General features: G+C 39.0%; 2 protein-coding genes across 3 annotated transcripts; both read right to left on the reverse strand.

Moving 5' to 3' along the window:
- Positions 1-995: 995 nt before the first annotated feature.
- Positions 996-6,053, reverse strand: LOC112186835 (calmodulin binding protein PICBP). 2 transcript variants are annotated; one of them, XM_024325374.2, is made up of 4 exons: positions 5,425-6,053; positions 3,091-5,302; positions 1,636-3,003; positions 996-1,189 (listed from the first exon to the last, which is right to left on the reverse strand). In XM_024325374.2, exons 1-3 carry the CDS (start codon positions 5,668-5,670, stop codon positions 1,637-1,639), a joined length of 3,825 nt encoding a protein of 1,274 aa, XP_024181142.1. In that variant the 5' UTR covers positions 5,671-6,053; the 3' UTR covers positions 996-1,189; position 1,636. The 2 variants fall into 2 exon arrangements, with proteins under 2 accessions (XP_024181142.1, XP_024181141.1); XM_024325373.2 differs by having other exon boundaries at positions 1,636-5,302; positions 5,425-6,052.
- Positions 6,054-7,940: 1,887 nt separating this feature from the next.
- LOC112184262 (pentatricopeptide repeat-containing protein At2g21090) lies at positions 7,941-13,398 on the reverse strand. The gene is made up of 4 exons (XM_024322529.2): positions 13,367-13,398; positions 10,997-13,147; positions 10,403-10,465; positions 7,941-8,808 (listed from the first exon to the last, which is right to left on the reverse strand). The coding sequence occupies exons 1-2, from the start codon at positions 13,396-13,398 to the stop codon at positions 11,365-11,367; spliced, it is 1,815 nt and encodes a 604-aa protein (XP_024178297.1). The 3' UTR covers positions 7,941-8,808; positions 10,403-10,465; positions 10,997-11,364.
- Between the last annotated feature and the right edge of the window lie 4,628 nt (positions 13,399-18,026).

Consider the following 18,026-nt stretch of genomic DNA (forward strand, 5'->3'; position numbering starts at 1 on the left):
TATCTCATAAAAAACATTTCATTGGACTAAAATTGCCCATATTTATTTGGATTGAACACGTAAAACCGATAATTTATTCTCTTTCTTAAGCCCCGCCCACACCCTAATTGTGGAGGAAAAAAAAAATTTTAATGGTGGCTAGTTTTTCAGGGGAGCGTGTTAACTTTCTTTTAATTTTTTTTTTTTGTGATAATGTGAAATATACTTTTGTCATTCTTGAGTAATTCAATTTTGAAGATTTTTTTTTTAATATTTAAGAATCATCGCCGTAAAATATTAGGTTATGGTAAGTAAGCCAACTTTTTTCAAATAAGTGTCCTGACAACAAAATAGTGACCATGAATATTACCTAGTTACCTACCAACTACCCAAATGATGAGGTATGTCTTTCCAACTAAATGTTGATAGAGAACCCGAGTTCGAATCCCCGTTTTCTAACAAAGAGTATTTAGTATTTACCCTCAACCTCAACCAGAAGACCCAAGTGGTGCCGGACCTGGCCTCCCATTAGTGGTTTACGTTTGGTCCACCATATCACCAGCTGCAATTGTGCTTGGTCTAAAATCACCTTCAAGCAGTTTTTGTGTCTCTACGTTGGCATGGAAATTTGAAGAACAATCACAGTAGATAATGCGAATTTTCATAGTTTTGGGTATATTTTAATAGGTTTGGCAATCTGCAATTTTCAGTAACTGCAAAATAGGTGATGCCTTGGTTGTAAACAGTGGCTCTGTAATGAAGGACAAGCACATTAGTCCTAAGATGTTGAAAGTTAGTGCTCTACTTGTATTGGGTTTTACTGGTGAGCCATGTCGTGTGTGTGCCTTGTTATTCGATGAATGCCCCGACTATGTAGGTTTTAATTTCAAAATGTACTCAAAATTCATAAAAATAATGTTCAATGAGTTCCAACAGATGCACAGTTCTGCCTTTCCTATTCGTAATTTCCAACACATGTATTCACATCGCATTTGGGATCATTCTAGTATGTAACAGAAGAAGCAAATACAAAATCTAGGGCATTAGGCAAAATACCAAAGAAACAAATTTTGTTTGCAATCTTCAATACTTCCTTATAAGATAGACTTATATAATACCCTATACTTCTGCCATTCGAATGATATAAACAATAGCTTAGCAATTCAACTGAGGTTTCTCCAACCAAATAGCCTCCTCAAGTTTGTTATACCTGCACTTGTTAAAGATAGAATGATCAGCTGCTATCAACCATCACAGGTATATATGAGCAAACATTACAAGTATATATGAGCAAATATTATTGTCGTTAGTACAGACCATAATCATATTGTCTGCGCATTTCACCTGTCCAGCACAGAACTTATATAAAGGTGCTTCAACACTTGGAAGTTTTCGTTCAAAACTGTTGTATGCGACCTCCCTCTCACAATGTTAGTGACACGACTAGAATGTGAGAGGTTGTACACAAGATGCTATCATACTTTAGACACTCATAGATGAAATGAAGTCTACTGTTAACCCTAAAATATCTTATATTTGTAGCTGTCCAATGTCTGTAGCTTGCGCGTATTTGTGTGCACTTTGAGCTCCACTTTGCAAATATAATTATATATAGTGTAATTTGAAAGAAAAAAGTGGGAGAATCTGTACTATTACCTTAGCAAATGACTTCTGGCTTGAACGGGTTTGGGATTCCATTATTTGGAATAACTGTTTCAAAAGCCTCAACAAGCAGTGCTACTTTTCTATTCCGAGCTGGAGTTAATTTAGCAACAGCCTTTTGAAGTGCATAATCAAGCATCCACTCCTCAGCATTCTTCCTCTCATCCATGTTTTGATGCTTTAGATTAACTTTTTCTGTTTCGGGGTCAGGCTCCAAGAGCAGATATTTTGGCCCTCGTGGGTTGGACTTCTTTCCTTTCTCTAATGCCTTGATAAACCTATTAAGCAGAATCATTTTCTTCAGATTTCTCCAGTTCTTTGACATTTTCTGTTTAGGTTTCTCTTCTACCATCAGCACTTCCTTCTCTACATCCTCAATGACAGCATTATCAGATTTGAGCAATATTTGTTTTGGATCTTCCCCTGCTTTCTTTTTGGACTCTCTGAAGCTATCTTTGGCAAAGTAGGAAAAAGTTGCGAAAGATTTTCCTTCTATGCCAACTTTATTTTCTGGTGGTTCCTGGTCTGAAATTAAGTCTCTGTTGTTTGATTGATCGTCTTCTGATTCATCCTGGTTTTCTGGAAGAAGTATTTCATCAATTGCTTTCTCCACCATTTTGACAGTTTCAATACGGCGGAGTTCATTCTTTTTGTTGTCTGCATGCTGATTTGTCAAGCTCAGCTCTCGATCCACCTCTGCTCGAGGCAATGTGTTGGTGTCAATTCCTTGTTCCTCATCTGCACCATCATGTGCTTCATCTCCATCTTTTTCAGCAATGCTTGATACCATGTGCTTATATACAAAGTACCATAGCCTTGTGTAGTTCTGTTTTTCCAACTGAGTGACATGCGTTACATCAGCATTGCTCTCCGAATGAGACTCTTCAGGTGGAGAGGATCCTTGAAAGAATCCAGATTTTGCACTGGTTCCTCCTCCATTTGATCCTTCTGTTGCTACCATTGGCACCTCAGGGTACCTTATGGGAGCTAAAGAGACCCCCGTTTTCTCACACAAATCTGATTCTGCACCATTGCTGCTTTCCACATCGGAATTCATATTTCCACGATCCAAACTACTGACAGAAATATGTGAAGTATGTTCTGTTGGGGTCTCTTGCACTTTTTCGTTTTCGAGAACTTCATAACTGGTGCTACCATCTTCCTCTTGCTTCAAAGAGGTTCCTTTACAGAACTGGGGATCTTTACTTTCTGATGAAGAAACATTGGGAAACTCTGTATGGTCAATGGAAAAGACTGTCTCCTCCCCATCACCATTCTTGATATAAACATGTGTCCCCTGCTGGTCCTCATCCGTGGCTCCAAAAGCAGGTATATCGACTTCTGTTTTAGTGGAACAGTCTCCTGCACTTGATTCATTGAGCATAAGAGATTTAACTGGACTTCGCTGTTGATCCATTTTAACATCAATGAACTTATCTGTACACTTACTTAAATTTTCTTCAGGACATGACATACTCCCAAACAAGATTTTGGCAGAAGTTCCAGAATCACTCTCTTTACCAGTTTCATCAGCATTTTGAACTGGCAAGCCATTGCAGGCTTGAAGATCTGCTGCAGTCGAATCTATTGATTTGGACCTCTGGTCAGTTCTAATATCAGGGAAAGGGAGAACTGTTTCAAAAGCTTCTACAAGTAATGCCACTCTTCTTTGTTGAGATGGAGGTAGCTTAGATATCACCTTTTGAAGTGCGTAATCAAGCATCCATTCATCAGCACTCTTTTTGTCATCAATTTCCTGCCGCCGTAGATTAATTTTTTCTGCCTCTGGGTCAGGATCCAAGGGTAGGTAATGTGGCTTCCGGTAACTGAGGTTCCTCACCTTTTCAATTGCCTTGACAAATCTCTTGAGAAGAATAAACTTTTTCAGACTGCTCCAGCGCTTGGGCGTGTTCTGTTCCAACTTGTCTTCCACTACTTTCTCTTTGGGAGCATTGCTGTTTTCAGCTTCCGACTGTGTTTCTTCTGGATTCTGTACCATTCTGTCCTCTGAAGAATCACCAGAAGTTAAGGTTCTATGCTTCCCTCCTTCATCCTTCCTCAGCTGCAATCCTTCCTGGTCTGAGTTTATGTCACTAGTAACTGATTGATCATCATATGAGCTGTCCTGAACTTCTGGGAGAAGAATTTTATCAAATGCATCCTGGACTAGGTCAATGGCATTTTGCTGACAGAGCTCAAGTTCTTGGTCTCCTGCACTGTGATTTGTCGAAGCTGTATGCTCATCTGTTTCAGGAAATGATGAATTGTCAGTTTCAAGCACGCCAGTGGTACCTTCTACTGGATCTCCATGAAGAGGGAGAGGGTTTCCAACATCTGCTGTGTTACCCTTCACTGCATGTTTGTACATCAACTTCCACATAGTAATATACTTGTGATTTTTCGCCTGCATACCACACTCCGCACCTTCATTTTTGTCCAACTCCACACTACCACTTTTGTCTGTCACCAAACTTCCATATTTTTGCTCAATGGCTGTTTGTTCCTCTGGTGGCTCACAACCAGAAGCACAATTGTTTTCATGGCTTTCATTGTCACTTGTTGATTCCACAACTTCATCAGGGAGTTTGACAGTAGTGCAAACAACAGATTCCACATCTTCTGGAATTGATTTAGGACTGCTGCTGTTCAATTTATCAGTGCAAGTGATATCAACACCTTCATTGTGACAAGATGCTAGACATTTCTCTTCTTTTATGTCTGTATTGGTGACTTCGGAAGCTGTTCCGATGCAACAACCTTCTGGACATAAATCACCAAGTGATGGGGGTGACACCAAAGCATGTTGTTCTACTGTGGCAAGATCACTTGTTTCTTGCACACTCTCCTCCGAAGCTTCACCAAACAGCTTCTTGGAAACGTTGGAAAGATCATAGTTGTCTTTATCTTTGCTGCAAGTTTCATCAAGGACTTGTAAAAGCTCTTCTGGGCCCAATTTTTCCACCAAAACAGAAGTTGTTCCATGAACTTCGTCGTCTCCAATGCTGACCATTTGATTCATCTCATCTTCCTTAATTTTGCCAGACTTTTTCGCTCTACGTGGGGATCGAGTTGTCTGTTTCAGTCCATTCTGAGTCTTCAACAAGCGCCTCCTTATCGAAATGAGGCTCTTGAGTGGAGGTACAGTGGCGTGGCGATGACCATGAAGAGAACAATAAGTGAATGGACAAGGCATGGTGGCTGAAGCTCCTTCAGATTCACTTCCTTCTGCATGAAGATCCTTCACCTCAGGAGGGGACTTGGAATGCTTGAGAGCCGAAGAGCATGTAGCTCTTTGCACCCCCAAGTCTGGAGATTCAGACATTCCAGACCTGTTCCGAAGCACACGAGTCTTGGATTTTGTTCTGGACAGTCTTGCTGACTTGTGAGCAGAGTTTGGCGTTGAATTACTAGTGCTGCAATAACTTGATTCCGAAGAAAAGCGGGGACTACCCTGAAACTGCGTCCTTTTCTCAATGGAGCAGCAGGTCTCCTTCAAAAAGTTTGGTGATGATGATGATGATCTGTACTTGTTCAGGTGATTCAGTTGGGCTCCTCCGGAGCTCTTCCTCACCAAAGGGTTCTTGAATTTTACGCTTGACATTCTTGTTAAATTGTTTACAGGCTTAAAACTAGACCTCCTTACCAATACTCTAGCCGAACTCTGCAGAAAAACCACCACCCCAAAAACAAAAAACAAAAATGGGCAATTGATCTTCAATCTCCTTGTATTTTAAGCAAAGCATTCAAACCAAAGCTAGATTGGAAAATGAATAGCAGACTTGCCTGTGGATCATCTGCAGTTGCATCATTCGATCTGCGCTTAGATCTTTTTCTCGAAGGCGATTTTCCGAGCTTGATTGATCTCAACTTGTTCAGCTTCTTCTGCAGCTCTGGTTCTCCTCGGCTGCTTCTGCCATTCTGGTTCTGGAGAACATATGATTCAGTAGCCGTCATCGGAAACTGCTCCGGCATTTGGCTATCATCTGATTCACCTGCCTCCCCAACTTCAAGCTCCTCCTTAGAAGTCATTGTCTTGATTTCTAAGGATTTTGGAAGCAAACAGAGTTTTGGGTTTTCTGAGATTTAGTGTTTTGGCTAACAGCAGTTGGCCTTTTGCTTCAAACGTGATATTAAAATCTTGAGGTCTAAAGTGCCTTCTCGTCTTTGAATATGAGCTGAGATCAGAAACCTCTGACTCGCACACAGACACAAACAGAGAAGATTGACCTGGCCATCATGACTTGACTATATATTTATTCTCTTGCTTGTGATAAAGAGAATTGACGCATCAAATTCAAAGTCCTTGGTTGGAAGGACCAGCACTTTAATAATTCAGCACTTTTATAGCCTTTAAATCTCATTTCAATAAATGAAAAGATTGCCCAGATCTTGAACTTGAATGGTACCTGTAATCCAGTTGTTACGTCACTTACATGAGAGAACCCATCAGAAATGGTCACATATCTGCAGCTGCTGTTATATTTTTGATGTAGGAAGAATATCACAAATGGTCACTCAATTTTTATATGTTCGACAATTTGGTCACTCACTTTTTAAATATATTACTTAGGTCACTCAACTTTTACTCTGTTATTCACTTTACATGTTCGTTAATTTTTTTCATTAAAAAAAATTATTTGCCACAATATCAAAGATATTTTTGACGAACTAATTATGAAAAATTGAGAAATCTGAATTTGAATGAATGAGAGAAGTGATTAAAGTGAGACAAAATGCCCTTTCGGTGACTAAAGTGATTGACAGAGTAATAGTTGAGTGACCAAAGTGATATATTTGAAAATTGAGTGACCAAAGTGTCCAATGAGTCATAGTTGAGTGACCAAAGTGAAATTCTCCCTTTGATATAAATATCTGCTGCAATTTTTATTAGTTAGTAATAAACCGATTAGACAGAATATTTAATGAGTTTAACATCGTAATTGACAATAAATTTAGTGGGAATTTTTCTATGCACCGGTAGTATAAGTGACCTAAAATATATTAGGTAATCCCAATCCTTAATATTTATAATAAACATTTTTTAACAACCAAAAAATTCACTTAATGTTATCCAATTGTCCATTCCTGTTGGGGCAAATTCACTTTAGCTCCCGAATCTATAAGGGATGCCATTCGAAACGATGTAATCGTTATCTGATTTAATGAAATTACTTTTCAAAAAAAAAAAAAATTCACTTTAGTGCTCTAAATCTCTTCCCAAAATTTAGTGAGTATACTAGTATAGTGTAGATAACGACAACCATTAATCACAATGACAAAGCGAATTTGGTTTTGGCAGAACTAAATTTGCAAAGCCATAATATTTGGATTCCTGAGATCTGTTTTATTGGATAATTTCACTCATGTAGAAATAAAGTCTTCTAATTCTTCGAAGCGTCACCATCGCTACAGAGTAAAACTAGAAGAAGAAAAAAATCAAGTACCAATTGCGTCAACGAGTTTAATATGTACTTTTAAAAAAAATAGAAACAATAATTTTATTGACAATGCGGTAACATTACAAAGAGACATGCAGCGCAGTCGTCCATAAAAGTTAGTGTCTCTACACATAATGCTACACATATATAAGCTTGGCCGCTCATAACATACAAAAATTAAAGAGTACAGAGAAATATAAAAAAAAGCAACCCCTATAGCCTCTTGTCACTGTGTGGTTACCACCACAAGTCCACAATTATCATAGAGGGCAATGGTTTTTCATTGCCAACAATTAGCCACTACAACATCAATTTTGATTGATAACCTGCAAATGTTTGGAATAGGATAACAATCTCATGATTCCGAGTAAAAGGGAAAAAGAGAAATCCGGATTCCATAGTAAGTACAAACTCTCTCCTTCATAAAGAAAGATGAAAGCCAACTTGCACCCACTTTGCAACCAGACTTGAGGACAACTCCACACCAACGCAACTTTCACTACACAATGCCTAAAAACTTTGCAACCAGATTTGAGGACAGCTCAACACCAACGCAACTTTCACTACACAATGCCTAAATACAAACTCTATGGGCATACCCTAATTATTTACTCTCTTTTTTTTTCATAAAATGGAGCTCCAATATAAAACCTTGTATTGCTGCTAATCACAATTAGCAAGATAAATGAGAAAGCAAGTCTACAATTAAAATTTGTATCCAAAAAAACCATTACTTCGCTATATTGTCCTCTCAATCATACTTCAGTCAGCAGTTCTCTTGAGCTTCAGGTCTTACTTCTTAGTGCTGCCGAAAAATTTGGGATGGCAATGTCGCAATGTGACATTGCCACATAGCTTTGCTGTTTTTTTTTTTTCTGGTACAATAGGGGGAAAAGCCAAACAAAACAGCAAAAAGACAAACCAGCCAGATTTGGCTCTTACTACTAGTCTAGGCTGAGCAATACCAAGAATGTGATCTACCAAAGCTTCAGTGACTAGAGTAGGAGCCCTGTGAAACAAGCATATCCCTACAGTGTGCTGCATGTACACTGTCTTTACCAAGTAAGTCTGCAACCATGTTGCATTCTCTGTGGATATGCTTAAGATGTAAGGAATCAAAGGACCTCATCGATCTCCTGCAATTGAGCAGAATGGTACCAAGGGGGTGCACGCCATATTTTCACCACTCAACAGAGTCACCAAAGTAGCTGAATCTGATTCAATCTCCAAATTCTGAATATTCAAAGTCATAACAAGCTGTAATCCATGAAATAAACCCCAGCCGTCAGCCTGCAACACTTCACCTCAGCTGATATTCGCTATGAATAGAGTAATCCGCCACAGAGGTTCTGTTAGTCAACAGTATTTCATATAATCTCTACACTCTTATTAAATTCCATTAGATGATCGTGTAACTTGGTAAATGGCCTAGCAAAACAAGTCTTGGTTATGACATGATAATAAAATAAAACTAGCAACAGTTTCAAAGCATGCAGTAAAAGATATGATACAGTATGTCCCCTGCATCCTGATATATGGAAAACAATGAGATTTAGACCGATACCTTTAAGCCGTGACATAATCAAACTTAGAAGGTAATCAATGCAGGAGAAAACATCTTAGGACTCCAGCGCAGAGATTGTCCCCACATGTGAGGGGAATAGCACTCAAATGATAGATGTGTTCCATAGTCCATAGACAACCATGGAGCTGGCTCGCCATATTCAATCTGCAAACATCCGAAACAATATTAGGATGACACATATGCAAACATCCAAACAGTTATGCATTTATAATAGGAACTTAACCAATTGAAGTGGTAGCTAAGTTCTTAAAAATCATATCACTAAGCTTGGTTTGAATTTGTAAACCTTAGAAGATGCCTCTCAATTTGCAAGCTTCTAGAAAATTAAACCAAGAATTAGTTTTTTTTTTCTTTTCCTTCTTTTATTTAAGGAAGATGAGGATGACATAACTGGTGAGCACAATCGGCTCCCTTAACACAGATTTCTAAGTAGAACATGAATCACAACATAGGTAAGAATGTAAGATTGATCGGAATTTGCAGATCCGAAAGCTGGAAACTTCTCATAGCATTTCAACACAAATAATTGCACAACCCTTGCTGCCAAACAGCAGAGAACAAGCTTGGTCCAAATCAAAATCAAATAAACTTCTGTTAAGCCTAATTGCTAAGTTTAATTGATGCAGCAGAGAGCAACAGTTGGTGAGAGTATGAATAGGGTGGGTTGGGGAGTGTTGAAATAAAATTGGAATGAAATAAAATTGAGTATGAATAGGGTTTATAGGGTGGGTGGGTTGTGCCATATTTATAGGATTAAAAAACACAACCCTTTAGACTCCTAGAACACCAGAAGACTCTATTAAAAACTTATTAATAATAAGACCCTTGAATACTTGAAGACTTAAATAGACATAAAAACTCACCCTAAGATTTAAATATACTCTTAAAAGCACTAGATTCATAATTACTCTTCATAAAACTGAAGTAGCAAGACCTTTAACTACCACAGAGACTTTACTTTGGACCAGAAAGAATTGGGTTTAGTCTAAGGCTTCCAAAGCCGATTTTTCTTTTCTAACCAAGTCGTTGCTGCTGCATTATTAGCAATAACAAAAAGCAGACCCATAGAATAAGCACACACTTGAGTTTATGAAAACAAAAGAAGTTGATATAGCTATAGACCAAACTTGTTTGACTTAAAGAACACAATAGTTGAAGATCTAGGTTTAGAGTTTAATTTTCATGCTTGAATCTTGATAAAGGAGCAAGTTATAAAAGATAAACAAGCTTTGTACAAGAGATCAATTTATAGTTGGTGCTCTATCAAAAGGCATTGCTATAAGATAGCTCTAATGCTTTTCACTTGTTATAGAGGTTGCAGCAAATAAAATTGGATGCTATAAGATACAAATGAACCAGAAACAACCAAAGTACTAATTTCTCAAGCATGGCCAAAATGATAACAGATGACAAAAGGAGATCTCCCATCTGTTCTGGAGCTGGGAAGATAAAATCTTTGAAAATGATGACTAATTTAACCATGAAGGTCAAAATATTTCATTAACACAAAAGTTCTAATGCACTGCATAATAGGATATGTTACTTTTTCCCTTATTCCTAGCATAGAAAAACCTTACATATCCCAACACGTGGTGCATCAGAACTTTCTTGTTAATGAAAAGTATTGCGACCTTCACGGTTTAATCCACTGGTAAACAACCAACCCAAGATCTAACTTTTGTGAGGAGAGAGTTATATATCAAATACCAAATGTGAGGAGAGAGTCTAACTTTTGTACCTGCAATGTTCCAAAAAGAGCACGAAAAGGTTTTCCTCTCAGATCTGCTGGGAGTGGAGGTTCCTGTAATAATGCAATCACTATTCTTAAATAATTGAGTCAAAAAGATTTTTGACATTAAATCATCATGTCATTATGCATCACAGACAACTTTTAAGAATGATAAGGGCATAAAGCATGGAAGGAAAGTTTAGGCAATGAGAGTCCAGGGAACGGAATGCATGATAGTTTAATTTGTTACATTGTCATGACTTTTTTTATATCTATGAGATGCTATATTATCAATTTATCATATATGATCTTATCTTTCTTTGACAAATGCATGGATTGATAATTTGATTATACTAGAAAACCAAGTGGTTAGATTTTATTTATTTTACAAATGATCCACGAAGAAAAACCTTTAAAAGATAGATCATTCAGATCACTAAATATATAGCAGGGATCCTTACAAGGGCATCCTCATTAGATAATTCTGAGTGTCTGTGTGTGTGTATCTATATATATGTGTGTGGGTGGGCGTGAGTGTATGTACATATATACATATATATTATATATTCACACAGATGTGTTCACTTGGTCACAGTCACCTACCATTAAATTCAAATTCAAGGGTTGAGATTAAATGAAGGCAATTTGACATTCGCTCATCTAATGCCTGCTACTGCAATGAGTAGGTCATCTGAACTTCTGCTCATTTTTCTGTTATTACTTCAGAGTTTTAACTGTGTAGATCAGCTGCAGTTATCAATTGGCTTCAAATGTTGGTACTGTATGAAAATGCTGCATATCGGTTACAGAAACTCATGAAGTCCTAGTACATTCATAGTTATATGCTTTGGCCTTCATGATAATCTCTTGGTCTCCCTTACTGCCAAACAGAAAGAATGGGCAACAGCAACATCCACACTAGCTTGTGGACTAGCTTCTTCTCCTGGTTCTAATATATCATCTGAAAAACATCAGGAATAACCATTATCCTCGGACAAAAGGCTGTAAATGTAAGGAAGGTTGCCTACATCCTTCATATGGTCTGCTAATTTACCAATCGTATCATTCATCTCTCCTGTCTGACAGTGGACCTTGTCTTTTGCTACAAACTCATGCCTTGCATTTCTCAGCTCTATCAAACTATAAGCTGACTCTTTTGTCAAACCTCTTTCTTCCATGAGCCTTCTCACCTTATGGGCATCAGCCCATCTACCAGCTGCGGCATAAATGTTTGATAACATAACATACCTTGCACCATTGTGGGGCTCCAACTCAAAAAGAGCTTCTGCAGCCCTCCTAGCTAGGGCCAAGTTCCCATGGACTCGACAAGCAGCCAAAAGTGCACCCCACATCCCAATATGATCTGATGCATGAGGAGCTCTCTCAATCAACTCCATCGCTTCCTTCAGTTTATTTTTCCTCCCAAGCAAATCAATCACAATTGCATAGTGACTTGATCTAGGTTTAATACCATAACCCTTTTCCATTAAGTGCAGAATTTGAAGTCCTTCAGAAACTAAACCCGTGTGGCTACAAGCAGATAAGACCAAAAGAAAAGTCACATGAGTAGGCTTCACATTTGTTTCTACCATCCTCTTAAAAACAAGAAGTGACTCCTTCCCCAGCCCATTCTGAGCAAATCCAGTAATTAAAGAGTTCCAAGAGATTACATCCTTCTCAGGAATCATCTCAAACAATGTTTTTCCCGATTTCATGTCCCCACATTTGCTGTACATGTCAACTAGAGCATTACAAATAAATACATTGGACAAGTAGCTTCCATTATTACTTCTAATGATATGCCCATGAATCTGCTTACCTCTTTCATTAAGTGCTAGATCTGCACAAGCACTCAAAATGCTAACATATGTAACTGTGCTAGGCCGGATCCTCTCTCCCAGCATTTTCTGGAAAAGATCCAAAGCATAATTACCATGCCCACTTTGTACAAAACCCGAAATCAAAGCAGTCCAAGAAACTGTGTTCTTAAGAGGCATACCATGAAATACCCAACAAGCGTCATCCATTCTTGATGCCCGTGCATAAGAAGCAATCATTGAGGTCCAAGACACAATGTCCCTCTCTAGCATTCGACTGAAGACAGAATATGAGGTGTCTGGTTCACCACATTTTCCATAAGCATTGACCAAAGAATTGCAAGCAATGATATTCATTTCCAAGCCAATTGCAATCGCCACCCCATGAACTTGACGCAACATTGCCAATGCACCTAAGCAAGCACAAGTCCCCACTATGCTTACAAACGTGAACTGGTCCAAGAATAAACATTCACAATCCTGTTGCATCCTTTGGAAGAGAGATATGGATTCTTTATGATACCCATGACGTGCTAAACCAGAAACCAAAGTATTATAGCTCACAAGATTTGGTTCTGTCATTTTAGCAAGCAAATGGCGAGCATTGTCAAAACTGCCATTTCTCGAGTACATGGATATCATGGTGTTCCAAGAATGGGTGTTCTTCGTTGGAAGGTCGTCGAAAGCCTTTTGGGCATCTTGTACGGCATTGCATTTGGAGTAAAGATCAATGAGCCGGTTGGTCAGGAAGGTGTCAAAGGTGAGAGCTGTTTTGATGAAGTTTGAGTGTAAAACCCTGCCAAGCCTGATGTCCTTACTTCTGATGCTTTTCGAGACGAGAGAGACATACTGATCAATCAAAGATGAAGCCAGGATTTTGTTTATTTGGGGTGGTGGGCTAAACCTCCCTACTAAAATATAATTTTCATTCAATAATCTGGATTCATATGGGCACCCAATTAGCACAGGAGCAAGAACAGCTTGCACATAAAGCAGTATAAAAATAAAAATTAAAGAAATTAGAGGGCCAAGTTAACACAATTAACACCAGAAACTGGGTCCTATATAACTGACATACAAAACTTGGAACTAGATTAAGAAAACACAAGATATGGTAGAACAAACGAAAAATACCAGGATATTCTAATTCATTAACCCCACATAGTTTTCTTCCTCAATTTTACGCATAAGCGATGCAACTCTATTCGAAATCTTAAATCGGAAATGAAATTTACAAAATCAAACAGAATGAGGATAACAAGGGGAGGAGATGCTCACCTGATTTGGTAGAGAGAGTGAGGCAGTTGTGAGCTGGGAGTGAATGAGAGATTAGCAGAGGGAAGAACAAAACAAGAAGAAAGAGTCTAAGAGATGATCAACGGAGAGAGAAGACAGCGGCCGTCGAGCTCAAGAGGGAATGGAAATTTGGAAATAAACTCGGGATGTTTCAAACTTTCAAGACATTTTAGCCACTGTTAACACGTTCGTTTGAATAATAAAGATAGAGGATTAAAAACATAGAAATAGAGTTGACATTTTTTAAGAAAACAAATTTTAATTAAATTTAACAGCTGAAAACAAATATATAGTTTTAAACTGTCATAATATCAGTTTTTATATTTAATATATATAGTTGAGATTGTTTAAGGAAAACTGAATTGGGAGAGAATTGAGTTGTACTTTCATTGATAATAGGGGCTTCTTTATATAGAGGATTACAAACATAGAAATAGAGTTGTGCATGGAAACATAATCGTACATTGATTGGATATCTCCTAAGATTCTCCAAGAATATCTCTAATATAAACCCTATTTCAACAAGAGCAAATAACCTCTAGTTTGGATCAGACACATATTATGGATTTACTTGAACACTCCCCCTTGTGTCGCCCAAACGTGGTGCTTCTCTCGTTGCCTCATTAAAAACCTTGCCGAGTAACAAAAACTCAGTGGGACAAAAATAACCTCGGTCGAAGGGGAAAAAGAGCACAACACACCCTTCACTTTTCGAGACCATACATGTAGACACCTCCCCCTAATGTCTGCATCTCCCTCTGACGACTACTGTCATTGGAGTTCGGATAACTTCCGCAAACGATGTTACCAACATGTTTCTCGAAAATGAAATTTAGGCAATGACTTAGTGAGCAAGTTTGCCATATTGTCCTCAGATCGAACATAATTCACTTTGATCTTGAGGAGAGTTTGTTGTTGCTGATTATACTTGGTGTGGTCGCTTTTGATGTAGCCTTGCTTCAAAACAAGCAGCATTATCCTATATTCTCGTAGGCTCATCTGTGGTAGACTTCAAACCACAATTGTTCGAACATGCGTAACTATGGATCCAATCCATATACATTCACGAACCACTTCGTGAAGAGCAAGAATCTCTACATTATTCGAAGATATAGCGACTAAGATCTGTTTTGTAGACCTCCAAGATATTTTCCCGGAATGACCTTTGTATGGGTCAGAGAGATACCCAACATCAGCAAAACCTTCCAAAACACTTATGTCGTTTTGGGATGGGGATAGTGGACGCAGACCCATGTTGGCGGCGTTCCTGGTGTGTGATGGCTCTAAATCCATCATCTCTTTATAGGGATAGAACGAGCCCATATCAATTGTACATCTCAAGTACCGAAAGATATCTTTTACACCAATCAAATGGCGTCGCGTTGGCGCAGAGCTATACCTTAGCTAATAAGTTCACTGCAAATGAGATGTCCGGTCTTGTGCATTGAGCTACGAGCGTAAGGCGAGATTGCCATCTCTTTTTCTCATCACGCTTTCTAACGATGACCCATTAGTCAATAGGTTTTATGTTAGGAGGTGTTAGCATCATTGGCTCAAAAACCTTCCTCTTCGTTAGAGAATCCAACTTAACCTGGAACGCATCTTTCCATTTAGGCCAAATCTCTCTACGTTGGCATTCATTCTTCAATGGAGAGTTGTTCGATATCATCTGACTCAACAAACTCATGCGCAACGAAATGCGCAACTACATCATCAATTATGATGGAGTTTCTATCTCACGTTTCATGTACACTAGTGTAATTTTCATAGAGCTCTATATTCTCAGGAATATGTTCTGACGTTGAGGCATCCCCCAACGATAACCATAACTTGGAAGATACTCATGAGACATATTTTGAGTCCTGATGATCAAAGGATTGGGTTGTGCCAAAGTATCCTTCGAACTCACGGGCCTCCCACACATCCTAGCTGGGGCCATGGCCTGTAACGCCAAAGTGCCACTCTCTTTGGCGTTGGCGCCATGCTTATCTCCGTGTAGGGTGGCGCTACGTCTTCTCATAAGGACGTACTTCCTTGTAGGCATATTTGCAGCAGATGTGTGATCTCATCACTTTAATAGGGATCGAGATGAGACATAGTGGGGATAGACCACGACAATTCATGTCGTTCCTGCTGAACATTTGTGTTCTTATCTCCCCCTAACGACGGGAAGACTGTCTCATCAAAGTGACATCCGCAAATCTAGCGGTAAGGAGATCGCCTAGCAAGGGCATGAAGTGGCGGACGATGGTTGGAGTCTCAAATCCTACGTAGTTGCCCATTTGTCTGTGATGACCCATTATAAAGCGCTGTGGCGGCGCAATTGGAACATAATGGCACATTCAAATATGCGTAAGTTCGATACTTGTACCCAGTCACTTGCTGTAACGCAGAGATAGATTGAGTGGCAGTGGGTCGTAGACGAATTAGCATAGCTGCATGCGATATTGCATCACCCCAAGCGGATATAAGGAAATTAGTGCGCATAACCAATGTCCGGACTACCATCGTAGTCGTTTCCGCGAGACCAATTGGGTGTGTTTATGGGAATATAATGTCCAACATTAGTCCCAATGCAATAACCATTGAAAGTCTTCGATGTAAACTCTCTAGCATTGTCAAGTCCAATTGATGGAAAAGGATGATCCGGGGAGTGAGCCCGTTGTCATATGATATGTGCTAGAAGTATAGCATAAGCAGCATTTACAGATGGACAATGGCACAACACATGACCAACGTGTTTACGTATCAACCAATATCATGAGCTATTTAAACTTCCGCAAGTTGGTTGAATCAGTCTATAGAATCCTCATGGATTCTATGTAAGAACATAATGAGGATTCTATGTAAGAACATAATGAGTATTTTCATATGCTTTGCATAGGACGGTCTCAGTCCTAATGTCCCTAAGGAACGGGCTCTGTAAAACGAGCGAGAGGTTTTAAAAGCAACCAATAAGAATTTTGGTTGGGCCTGAGCGTCTGAAACGCTATTTGAAGCAAATTGGTCATTGCAGCATCACCTAGGGCGCCATCACTATGATGGACTCTATCCATGGTGTCATGGATAGTGACTGTGCCAGCCCCAGGCTGGTGGTGGACGAAGGCGGTGCCCTAGGCAGCAATGTCGGTCACACTTAGCCCAAATATCAACTTTTGATTCATGCTTCATTTCGCTCGATAGAAAAGATGTCCATATGAAGTCTTTAGTAGATGGTCATATCATGACCAGGATGACCTATCCTGTCGTGACAAAGCCAATATGTGTCTAAATCCAAGAGATCTTCTCACATAAACTTTATTGGATTTAATAGCTCAAATAGTGACAAAAAGTCCACTAGAGAGACACATAAACTTCTTTAAGATGCGCCTTTGTTCGCAATCATTAGAGGTATTGCAAAGGAACTCATTTATGTTTTCTACATGCGTTTTCGCATGGAATCCGTTGGCTATTCATAGGTGCGATTGGCCCTAGGAATGTAGAGAGTTTCTGTGACAGTAATTGAGGTGCCATTTGGCAAGTGGAAATTGGGCTATTCCATGTCCTTGAATTAATACTAATGACCCAGCCATCGTAGTCACAAAGTAATATGCTCAGAATCAAAATTGAGTCATAATGAAAAGAGCTCAAAATTTTATTCATAAGCCAACGGAGTCACATCATTGTCTCTTTGACCAAAGAAAATCTAATCCAAAATGCTAGCTAATGCAAAACAACAGTAGTCGTCTAACTTCTTTTGGTAATTCCAAAATGAATGTGACCAGGTGAGTAAAGATATGTTGGTGGAGCAAGGCTCGCTTAAGTACTACTAATCTCAGAACCTTCCTAGACATTACACTTACTTTGGGGTGAGCCTATTTTGAAGAAAGACTAAACCATTGGCATCTACTACAAAAATATATGGCAATTGCCTATTACATCTCCTGGAAAATAAAAAGACTTAAAACAGAATTGGCAATCTATTGATCCCAGCTAGATTTGTAGTCTTCAACCCTCACTCTAGATCATCTTCTTGATCATCTTGTTCCACATAGTGAGCTTCTCTTGCTTCACAATATGCTTTGTAGGGGGTGACAATTTTTTCACGAGCTCTACAAATGTGTGGCCAATGATTAGACACTTCACATCGAGAACATACATCTCTTTGCTCAAACTCCATTGATTTAGGCGCTTTGAAAGCGTCATTTAGATGGCTCTTAGTATTGGTGGCGCCACCAACATGGCCAGAGGCATTGCCTCCCTCTCTCTTTCCATGTTGACCTCTTCGGTTCCGTGTTCGCCTATTTTGGCGATTACCTTCTCAAGTAGAGAGATTATATGGACCAGAACATCCAAATGTATTCCTAAGATTAGGGTTTCGCTCTTGGGGCGCGGCTATAATTGGATTCCGGAATATGCTCTATTCCCACAGAATTATAGTTCTTTACAAGGATGTTGTCATGCTTTTCAGCGACATTCTTAGCTCCAATGAGCTCATGAAACCTTGTGATTCGTCTTGTAGTAACATCGATTCGATAGTT

This window comes from Rosa chinensis, chromosome 2 (assembly GCF_002994745.2).
Source record: "Rosa chinensis cultivar Old Blush chromosome 2, RchiOBHm-V2, whole genome shotgun sequence".
In the NCBI taxonomy this organism is placed as follows: Eukaryota; Viridiplantae; Streptophyta; class Magnoliopsida; order Rosales; family Rosaceae; genus Rosa; species Rosa chinensis.